This window comes from Malus domestica, chromosome 07, assembly GCF_042453785.1.
Source record: "Malus domestica chromosome 07, GDT2T_hap1".
Classification (NCBI taxonomy): Eukaryota; Viridiplantae; Streptophyta; class Magnoliopsida; order Rosales; family Rosaceae; genus Malus; species Malus domestica.
In genome coordinates this window covers 29,427,725-29,439,009 of record NC_091667.1, presented here as the reverse complement: position 1 = coordinate 29,439,009, position 11,285 = coordinate 29,427,725, and the positions used below count along the sequence as shown (strand labels likewise).

Here is an 11,285-nt window from a genome sequence, read left to right as displayed (position 1 = left end):
ATGAATGTACAACAAGGGATCTCTAACCTTCCATGGTGGAGGGAGAATACTCTAAGATATGATTCTAAAGTCTTTGGCCAAAGCAAATGAATATGACTAAAGGAAGGATGTTCCAAATCATATTCAAGGGAATCATATAAGAAAGTATCACATTGGATAGTAGACATGAAACAAACTATCACTTAAACTATGTGATTAAGAGTATTGTATTAGAGAAGGACCGTATTGCATTGTAGTTGTAACTGGATAGGTTCTCCAACCAATTCTACTTAGCTTGGGTAACCATGACATGCTGCTAGGCGTCAACCATGGTTTGTGGAAGCCCTAATGGTTAGCAAACACTAATCAATGAAAGGGAGAATTGAAATGTGGTTTCAATTCATAATCGATAGTTAAGAGTAACATCGCCCACTGCCTCGCTAATTAGAACCTAATGGATCGTACACCGAGTAAGGATGTATGTGAAGAAATCAAATGAAATGGATAAGCAATTAAATGGTTTAATTGAAGAATGGTCAAGATTAATTAATTAGTTAATTAATTATACGAAAGGTTCATATTGGGCTTATATGTTGGTTTTGGGTTTCGGGGCCCAAAAGCGTTTTGGTCCAAAAGGCCCATTATGTTTAAGTTGTATGACAACTAAAACAAAATGGGCAAATAGCCCAATAACACCAAGGAGGCCGGCCATTAGGGTTGGATGGGCAAAGTTTGCTTAATTGCAAGTTTGCCACTCACCAAAGAAATGAAGTATAAATTCAACTTTATAGCTTTAGGGTTTGGTAAGTTGAAATTGGGTGAGACATTTTTCTCTCTATTTCTTCTAAGAGGCCGGCCATTAAAGGAAGAAAACATCTAGCAATCTCTTCTTCTTTTAATCATCCATATCATCTTCACAAGATACAACCTTGGTGAAGAGACTTAGAGACATCAAGCTTTTGGTGTTTTGGAGAACAAATCTTTTTTCCTCAAATCATCAAAGGAGCACTAAAGGGAGTAAAACACAAGAAGGATTCAAGGAGCTTGGAGGTGACTTGAAAGCCCTCCACTTGGGTGAATCCCTTGTGTAAACAAGGATGAGCTTCAAGGGTAAAGAATCACTAAATTCTTCTTTCTCTTTAATGTTGTTAAAGAGTTTATTTTGGTTCACCATATACTAGGCTTTGAAAGTCATGGGTTTTATTGAATTGTTTTTGGATGCATGCCTATATTAATGAGTTAATAGTATGCATATGTATTCAAATGTTCATACTTGTTCTAAGCTAGGACAAAATTTTTCCTTCAACCATGTACCAGACTACCTCTAAAGGTGGGCACGGTTCGGTTTAGCCCGGTTCCACCCTCAAATCAGATCGGGAAATATCAACGGTTCGGTTAGGTGTCGTTCCGCCTAAATATATTTTTAAAACCGTACGGTTAGTTCTCTTCATGTCGATTCGGGTTCCAAATAATAATTCATTTGAATCTTGCAAATATATATTTAGAGCACACAAAAAAGGCAAAGGATTTTTATAATAAAAGATAGTAATTAAATCACAACTAAGAACATGCAGGATCAATCATATAGAATGATAAACCACAATAAAAGAAGATTTAAAAATTGAATGACACCAAAACATTACAAAGTTAATGAATATAATTCGTTTAGTTCTCTGACAATTTAAACTATTTAATCTTGCTTCGCTTCGATTCATAACTAAAAAACAGATAGTGCAAGAAAATGTCATAAGTACATGGACAGGAGAAGTAGAAAAAGAAAGTCATATTCCATTTTTCTTCTATTTCTTATCTTAATGGCCATGGAATACATGATGCTGCTTTTAGGCGTCACATCATACGCATGGGAACGTATTCAAGATCATGACTGAGATTACAACGACCGTCTCCCCTTTTTGGGATGAAAATCCTCCCCGAATCTTCTTTGTTGAGATCTACAACATCAATTAATTATATCTGTTTATTGTATATTGTACTATCAGTTTTCGTTAAATATTATTTATATTTAATTTAAAATAAAATTTTAAAATAATTTTTTACTGTATTATGTACGATGAATGAATAGAATTAATTAATTCTCTTAATTCTAGGATCGTAATCTATCATTTTGGGCATGTAAACTTAATTATCATTAATTATTGACACTTCAAAAATCTTATTTTACACTCAAACTTTATATAATTAAAAAAAATACACTTGTAAGGAGTCTAAAATAAGATTTTAGAACGTTAACGACAATTCCCTAATTAAATTATAATCTTACACCTAATTACCTAACAGTCCAATGCCGTCAACTTGTTAACCAACTTGTCAAACACAATAAAATTAATGTCTACTGGGTCCATTTCGAAATATAAAAATATTTATGTGGAAGGTATCAATTAAATTAATGTCTACGGGGTTCATTTCAAACTATAAATTAATGTGATAAATTACAAAAAAATTATCTTAATTATAAATCAAATCATAATCTTATATGGCATGTTTTAAAACTTACAATGTCATATCTCATCCAACAAATTTATTGTAATATGAGACCTCAATCAGTTTTTATGTTAATTTTATACATTTCCTAACTCAACTGGATTAAAAAATTAGTTAAAATTAAATTATTAAAATATTATTAAAACATTTTTTTGTTAAATTGTGGGACCCCTTCCTAATTAAATTAATTGGATTTAACAAATGGAGAATTAGAGCCTAGGATTTCTGTAGGTAAGGAGAAGGTGAAGGTGGGAGGCGTCCGTGTCAGCCATGAGTGCAAAAACTGGTTTGGAGCTAAACCCAATGGAAGCCACCGCTCCAGTCTTGGCAATATGCGTGAGTCACGCAAAGCTCGATGAGTTGACTCGTCTCCTCGACCTAATCTCTGGGTACTGATGGATTCTCCTCCTCAATCCCGTCATCCACTCAAAGAACTCGGCCTCCTTCGCCGATTCCAAGAACTCTGTTGGAATTTACTCAAACGAATCAAATCCCAATTGGAACAAGTGGTGGCGATTTGGGATCGGAGAAAGCTTCGGGCTTTCCTCAACTGGGTTTGTGGGTTTTGGCTCAGGGGACGGGAGGCAGCTGTGCTGGGGTTATGGGGTCGAAGGGAGACCGGTTTCGATCGGGTTTCTGGGGTTTAGTTTGGGGTCTGGTGAGGTTCGGTGGTTCAGGAACATCTGGGGTTTCTCGGTAGCGATGCTCTGTTGCAGTATAAAAGGGAGAAAGGGAGAGAGAATACGGGAGGGAAGGGGAGACAGAGAGAGGGGGTGGGATGGTGGTTCTGGGTTCAGGCACGGCGAGAGAGAGAAGTGAAGGGAAGGATGGAGATGGGTGGGTGAGGTTGGTTATTTATTTATTTTTTGTTTGAATTTTTTTAAAATAATATTTTAAATCAACTAAAATAATTTTTATAATTAAATATTTAAATAGTTGTCTGACAATTTGCATTGACTGCCACGTCAGCAAAATATGGATCTGTATTTGTCACATGATCACTTGACGGATTAATTAATAAAGGTTTGATATTATAACAAATTCATAAATTAAGATATGACATTGTAATGTTTAAAATATAAGGTATGAGATTGTATTTCAAATCATAATTAAGATAGTTTTATGTAATTTATTCAAATTAATGTCTCTCAGGTCAAACTTATGATAGATTTTTATTTATATCTAAAACTACATTAATGAAATCTTTTTTGTTAATCAAAAGAAGATGAAAAGATATTTTTATCTTCTATCACAACAAAATATTAAGAACATTAACGTAATTTCATAAGATAAAATTTTGCTACTTTTTTTTAACCTTATCTACATATAATTTTATCATATCTAATTAAAAAAAAAAAAAACTCTTTGCCTCTCTTCTCACTCCACGTTCTCTCGCAATATATGCCTCTCTCCTTCAGTTTTAACAAGAAAAATAAAAAAGTTTAGACATTGTGTGTGGGAATATATTAGTATTCATTATTTTCCTAGCTTTACGCTTTCTGCGCAGAGGATGAGATACAGTTGGATGCTCTGAAAAAAAGGGAACCCGTACCGAACTTCGATGGCGAGCCTATGGCGGGCCGCGATGGGCCAGACGGAGCAGACCAACGACGGCGTCGAGTTCTGGTCGAACCCCGAGCGCACCGGCTGGTTGACCAAACAAGGCGAGTATATAAAGACGTGGCGTCGCCGGTGGTTCGTGCTCAAGCAAGGCAAGCTCTTCTGGTTCAAGGACTCCGCCGTGACCCGTGGCTCCACGCCACGTGGAGTGATCCCGGTGGCGTCGTGCCTCACAGTGAAGGGAGCCGAGGACGTCCTCAACAAGCAGTACGCGTTCGAGCTGTCTACGCGCTCCGAGACGATGTACTTCATCGCCGACTCGGAGAAGGAGAAGGAGGACTGGATCAACTCGATCGGACGGTCCATAGTGCAGCACTCGAGGTCGGTCACCGACTCCGAGGTTGTCGATTACGATAGCAAAAAGTGAGGGGCGGCAATTTGGTCAGATTACTGCTGTAGGTGAGTGGTGGTGGAGCTCCGCTCGTGTTCGTACGCCCTTGTATTTTTTTTCACGTGCATAAATATTCAGTAAAACTCTGTTTTCTGCTTTCTGTTTTCTTCTGTAAATGTATACAGATCGTATTGTGTTTTCGAATTTGCAGCAATTTAAAGTCTTTTTGTTTGTTAAAGATAGATTTGGATTGAAATTGAATTGCTTTCCATTTTTGGATTTTGGGTTTTTTGTTTAGTTGTTAAATTAAGCTGCTTTATTGCTAGGGTTTAATGGAATTTTATGATATATTTGAATTGAGCGTTCAAAGTTGTTGAATTGGGGGTAAATTTGATCTCATTTGGGTTGATTAATGTCAAGTGAGATTCTTTGTACCGTTCTTACGAGTTGATTTGGGATTGGAGCTCCGGAGAGAAACTTACCTACACTGGGATGCCACGGTGGCGGCGTGACAGTGCTTGATTGGCCTGGGATCCGGTCAGGACCACCACTCTGGCATTCCAGATGCAGGGAAGTTCCTTTCGGAGTGAGTTCAGGGTCCGGTGAATCTGTAATTGTTTAGATTGATTGCTGAACAAGTTTAGGTTTATAAGAGTAGTGGACTTGTCTGCATATCTACAAAGAAGTCATCAGATGTCATCTTCCCCAAAGTTTGATTGTTTTAAAGGTAAGGAAGGGACCTGCTGCTCTAGTAGTCGAATGCTTTACCGCCGGGATTTTAGATTGAGAGATTGGAAATGGAGTTGGGAAGTTCAATCCTCAAGAAAGTAACTGGTTTTGTTTGTCACTGCCGTATCTGTGCAGCCTGGAAGCTTGGATAGTGAAATGTCAATCTTCGAACGAGGTTAGATGTCTGCAGGATTACGATGGATGGAGGATTGCTACAACGAGTGCTCCGTTTCAATTCTTTATGGTAATCACAGCAAGCAGACAGAGATTGGTATTCCAAAAAGTGAGTATTTCCTGCTCCATAGGTGAGAGCATGCTCCTGGATGAGAGGGAACAAGTCCTTCATCTCTGGAATTTTAGGTCGAGGACCGGTTACCCTCTGGCAGTATTGGTAAATCGCAACTGCACGAAACTTATTTCCAGGCAGCAAACAAAAGCGAGTTATTTCACAAGCGCAGTGCTCCACGAAGTAGGTTTGGCATGTGGCTTCGATAGCCAAAGCCGTTTTTTGTTCTTAATTCTGAGGTTATTGAGCCATCTAAATCTTAACTTGCCCGTTTATTAAATTGAAAGGATATTAAACAACAGGAAGAAGCCTTTGGCTGCTGAAGCTTTTGCATAAAAGAAAATTGTGTACAAAGATGCAAGTACCGGGAGCTTTTCATTAAAGTTCCCTATTATAAACTGTGTGCATGATACTGTCACTGTGGGGGCACTTGAGAACTGCATTCCATACACAACTGGAAGGAACACACTCTCATTGCTTGACAAATGCTACCTCCGCCAAGTCGATGGCACGAGCGAGACCGGCAGCTTTGTTCTGGCACTCTTGGTTTTCATCCTCCGGATCACTGTCAGCCACTATGCCAGCACCAGCTTGAAGATGAGCAACCCATTCCCTTCGCCGGTTGGCATCTTTGTAAGAGTACATTGTGTCAAAACGGGATCCTGTTGTAAACACCATGGTCCTCAGAGCTAGCGCAATGTCCATATCACCTGTAAAGGAAACCCATCCAAAGCCACCGCTATACGGGCCACGCCTTGTTACCTCCAGCTCATCAATTAACTCCATGGCCTTCACCTGAATCAGATCACAAACGATGATGAAATTGTGTCGAAGGTGAACTGCAAAAGGGAAGAAAGTAAAGGCTAACTGACAACCTTCGGTGCTCCACTAACAGTTCCGACGGGCAATGCAGATCGCAGGGCATCCCAGCAAGTGAGATCATCGTGCAGCTCTCCCGTAACCTGCATGATGAATTGTGATGTCCTTTGTCACTCGCAAAGATTCTAAGTAATTTTCTCTACGGAACAATTAGAAACCGTGAACTGACACCAAACTCGATCAGATCGGAGATTCTCACCGTGGAGCTTATGTGCATTACATGGGAATACCGTTCAACATTCATCAATCTATCCACCTTCACAGAACCGTATTTGGAGACCTATATCACACCACATTACCAGCACAAGTTTATCAATCGAAATTCATAAGAAGCATCCAGCATGATGTGTCCTGCACATTAACGTCCACACTATTAGGTAATTGTTTAAGACAAACCTTTCCGACATCGTTTCGTCCCAGATCAACCAGCATGATGTGTTCTGCACATTGCTTTTCATCATCAAGTAGCTGCGCTTCTAACTTTTGATCTTCTTCGATAGTCTTCCCTCTTCTAACAGTTCCAGCTAATGGCCGATTCACAATCTTTTTCTGTTTGTAACATCATAATAATCATCATGTCAGAGTAGCTAACGATCGATTGATTAAATCTAGAAGTTTAAGAACTTATATACGAACTCAAAGAAGTTGAAGACAAACTAATACTGAAATTACTTGCCATATTTACCTTCTTTAGAGTCACAAGAATTTCTGGACTTGAAGCAACCAAGATGCACCCTCGAGCCTATGTACGAAAATACATAAAAGTTTGTTTTTTTTTTTTTCGGTCACGATATATAAAAAAAGAGAAATTGCAACCCTGAACGGATGTTAGCCGTACCAGAAAAGGAAAGAAAAAAACACAAGGAAAATCACACAAACCTGCAAGTAAGTCAAATATGGGCTGGGATTTACAGTCCTCAAGGCTCTATAAACTTCAAATGGGTCGGCAAATGTTCGACGTTCAAATCTCTGACTTAATACAATCTGGAAAATATCCCCTGCAAGTATATGCTCCTTTGCATGCGTTATTTTGTCCTTGTAACCCTCACTCGTCATGCTAGAATTCTTTAGAGGAGGACCGAATTGGCGAGTAGACAGATTCATAGATCCTGGAGGTAGCCTTGGGCTAACAATCGACAATCAAATCAATATGGTCCGATTGGACATTTTTGTTTACTCACAGGTCAATGCAATTCTATATGGAACTACAAAGCAAAACGAAATACAATGTAACTAGAGATAAGTACAGTAGTTACTCACAGGTCGAGGCCGTGTACTCTAGCCACTAAATCCTTCAAACGTTTTACTCCATCTGTATAAGCTTGCTCAACTGAGGAGTACCGTTCTAGCCTCACCCAATGAACCACATAAACTCTCTGAGATGAACAGAGTGACAAAAGCTCGTAAGAACCTCAACCATAACTGAGTCAGAGTAATTACCAATCAAATTCTGAGGAAACAATTCGTAGGTTGAAAATTGAAAAACAAATTGTACTTACATATGCACACCAAAGTTATAAACTTGTACGCTAAAGACAGTTTGCGGTTTTCACACATAAACATCGATACTTTATTTATTTCATGTGCAATGCCTGTAAGAAGATTGAAACAAGAGTACCTTATCCACGTGATCAAACACTATGACATCGTCGTAAAGCCCTAAATGCATGTCTGGAAGATTCCTGTCATCCTTGGGGGCCTTTGAGAACGGCAGTCTTCTTTTTTCCACATACCGAACTGTATCATACGAAAAATAACCTACCCAGCCACCTGTTCATAAACGGTTTATCACTAAGTGTGTTATCGGAAGCATAAAGAGAAACTACTATCGTTAGCATTACAGGAAAGTTACAGCATTAAAGAGAGAATGAACAAAATGGATCCTAGTAGTCCATTCTAGTTAATGATGAGAAATAAATTAACTATAGTAGAAAGTATATAAATCCAGCATCTAATAAATTTTGGCTTTCATCTTCAACTGAAGGCCTACAATTGCTCAGAAATGCCACAGAGCTATCAAGGCGGTGGCTTTTGAAACAAAGTCTGATGTTGCACGTTACGAGATTTTTAACAAAGAATATGTACGGATGGAGATATATCTCTACTTTTTCAACATTACAAAGTAACTCCAGTAGTGCATGTCCAAGCACACATTAGAGTGGTTATCCTTGCATCCGTAAAATGAGACTTGAAATTGCTAAGTAACTCCAACAACTCAGTTTATCGGAAAGCTTTAGTCATTCAAAATTGACAACCAATGTACTTAATCCTATGCATCTAATGTCAAAATTCATTTAAGTTGTTCACGGAACAATATACCAATGTATTGTGTTATAATTTCCATGTATAATTACTCTGAAGTATTTATGTACTCAAGAATTACGAAAAGGAAAACATAAGCAAAACGGAGAACCATGAAAATCTCGAAAAATAAGCAACTATATCTTTGTACATTTCCATGTTAGCTTGAGCATAGGAGATCTAGGAAACCAATTTGGGAAAAACCAGCAGCATACAGTCTAGCAGAAAATATCTTCATCGCAGCTATGATATTTAGTAAGATCTTGACATAAAAGAACGTAACTTGCATCTTCACTTCTCTTACCACAAAATGCATCGGGAAGTTCATCGATAAGTTGGGGACTCCAACCCTCCGAGATTCTTCTAGGAATAACCATCGGATCCTCGACAAACTCCTCAGTCATGCGCCCTTCTTCATGATCCATTATCGTCACCTTATTTTCTTTTGCCACAATTTCCATTGTTGGTTGAGAACCAACAACGCTGAAACGCCCCTATTACAGTCAATGCAACACAAAATTACAATGTACAATTTACATAATACCCATCATTTCAAAACCAATAAGTATCAAATCATATTTAGCACAGTTTGATCGAAACCTGCGAGTTTTGCTCCACTGACTCAAACAGAAAGCTTGGAGCCTCTCGATCGTCCTCCTTAACCAAGCATCGATATGCAAGTACCGGAGTGAGCTGGTCAGAGAAAATACATTTGTAAAGAGGAACCAAATTTCCATTCTTTGAAGCTTCCACAAACTTGCTTGATTCAGTAACTGGAAAATTAGAAGGAAAAAAAAAATTACAGAAATAAAGAAATATAATTTAGAGAAGAAATAAATCATAAATCTAGTCCCTTAGAACCAAAGCTCCAATAAATCTTGAAATTTAAATAATTAGAAGAGAAAGAATCGAAATTAAAAACTTCAAAGTATTATGTTCTTGATGTTAAAGAAAATATTTGAAAATAATGGCATTAATCCATATAAATTGCACAAACAAAACAAATACCATTGAATCACAAGTTCTAATCACTAGAATTAAACCTAAATTAAGCACCAATCAACTGAGCTTAAATAAAGTAATTTGCCTAAATGAGGTGATAATATGAAACTGGGTTATACTTCTTTCCTTCTTCCCGCATTTTCTCAGCAACCAAACATTATAAATCAAGCCGAGAAAATGTTAAATCACCTAACGACTGATTCGAGAGAGCGCAGCATATCGTCCTGGGGACGCATGCAAGTGAGCTCGAGTTTCTACTCGAAATGCCGATGACCGGAACCCGAGACAGCCGCTGGCTCGGCTGCACAAGGCGCTGGGAGAAGCAGAGGGCTGGCATTATCGAAAGAGAAACCGGAAGTGCGGGCCGCCGGCGGTACCCACTCTGTTTCTCAGGCGGTGCTCTGGGGGTGTGCTCCCTGCGAAAAAGGGGGTGGAACTACTGAAAACTGGACAAAGTTCCAACAAATGTGTGTGTGCATGTGACAATCTCTTCGTCCTTATTTATCGTCTCTCCTGAACGCTTGTCAATTTTTTTTTATTTTTTATTTTTTTGGTTTTATTTATTACTATTTTTGGTAAAAAAATTTGGAGTGGTAATTTTTTGTTCTATAATATTTTTAATTTTTCCTTTTGAGAAAGAGTTTACTAATTTTGTGTTTGTCACCGACCACCTTCATGTACAATTGGAAATAGGTGAGATAAGGAATGAGAAATAGGGGGATTATGGCAATTAATGTTAGATTTTGTACCTAAGATTTGGGATTTGGGTAGGTAAGTAAGGCGATTAGCGGGCATAAGCAACGTCTAGATATTATACACGGAACATTGGATATAAAAGTAAATACGACTCTTTGCAAAATTTCATTTAGAATTTTAAAATTTCGATCACGTGTAAAACGCATTTATAATGATGCCCCGCGTACATTTATTGTATTATTTGATAATGACCTTCTATTATTATCAAAATTAAACACCACATAAATCTCATTTCTCTCATTTTTTTTTTAATAGGAAACTTTTTGTAATTAGATTGTACATTAAGTGCCAAGTGAGAGGTCATATTCAAAGGGTATAGCATGACAAATATTGTAGGAAGAATGGCAAAAAGGGGAGACACTTGTAAGGACATAGGAGGAATGGTATCCAAGTAAATAGGAAAAACCTTATCCAAATATTTTTCTCATTTTTCTCTTACACTTTTTTGTTTTGTTTTCCGTCGTAAAATTGAATTAAAAAAAGAGAGAGATGCAAAAGTAGAAGTGAAGGGTGCAAATATTAATCTTTTCTCCCCTTTCTTTTGTTTTCTCTTTTTAATCTTTATTTTTTTGAGAACTTTAACTAAAAGCTTGCGGTACTGTTTATTTTAACGAAAAACCACATTTTTACACTAAAAATCAATCATGTTACATTCATTTTATCCTTTATTTTGTCATTTTAGTTAAAACTCAAAGTTTTCAAGCTCTTTTCATTAGGTTCCCCTTATTTTTTTTGCAAAGACAATTTTTATAAATAATTTATAATGTGAATTATTCTGATTTTACGCATAAAATTCTATAAATTGACGAAGAAACACTTTGAGAAGGAATTCTTTCCAATTCTTTGAGTAGCCAAGAATCTCTCTTTAAAAAATAAAAAGGCTTTTTAGTTAAAATGATC

At 37.5% G+C, this 11,285-nt stretch overlaps 2 protein-coding genes across 2 annotated transcripts; one reads left to right on the top strand and one right to left on the bottom strand.

Moving 5' to 3' along the window:
- Positions 1-3,845: 3,845 nt before the first annotated feature.
- Positions 3,846-4,670, top strand: LOC103431674 (pleckstrin homology domain-containing protein 1-like). Its single transcript, XM_008369853.4, has one exon. The coding sequence runs from the start codon at positions 4,043-4,045 to the stop codon at positions 4,466-4,468; it is 426 nt and encodes a 141-aa protein (XP_008368075.1). The 5' UTR covers positions 3,846-4,042; the 3' UTR covers positions 4,469-4,670.
- A 1,030-nt stretch (positions 4,671-5,700) lies between these two features.
- On the bottom strand, positions 5,701-10,504 carry LOC103431675 (anthranilate synthase alpha subunit 1, chloroplastic-like). Its single transcript, XM_070825285.1, has 11 exons — positions 9,819-10,504; positions 9,228-9,400; positions 8,932-9,121; positions 7,945-8,096; positions 7,587-7,702; positions 7,206-7,452; positions 7,012-7,068; positions 6,723-6,875; positions 6,526-6,606; positions 6,323-6,409; positions 5,701-6,242 (listed from the first exon to the last, which is right to left on the bottom strand). The coding sequence occupies exons 1-11, from the start codon at positions 9,964-9,966 to the stop codon at positions 5,919-5,921; spliced, it is 1,728 nt and encodes a 575-aa protein (XP_070681386.1). The 5' UTR covers positions 9,967-10,504; the 3' UTR covers positions 5,701-5,918.
- Between the last annotated feature and the right edge of the window lie 781 nt (positions 10,505-11,285).

Excerpts from the sequence above, each read along its gene's own strand:
- LOC103431674 (XM_008369853.4), top strand. The coding sequence starts at position 4,043 with ATGGCGAGCCTATGGCGGGCCGCGATGGGCCAGACGGAGCAGACCAAC.
- LOC103431675 (XM_070825285.1), bottom strand. The coding sequence starts at position 9,966 with ATGCCAGCCCTCTGCTTCTCCCAGCGCCTTGTGCAGCCGAGCCAGCGG. Across the intron at positions 7,069-7,205 it reads CATATTTGACTTACTTGCAG|GCTCGAGGGTGCATCTTGGT; the intron begins GTTTGTGTGATT and ends TTTCGTACATAG. Across the intron at positions 6,410-6,525 it reads TAATGCACATAAGCTCCACG|GTTACGGGAGAGCTGCACGA; the intron begins GTGAGAATCTCC and ends TTCATCATGCAG.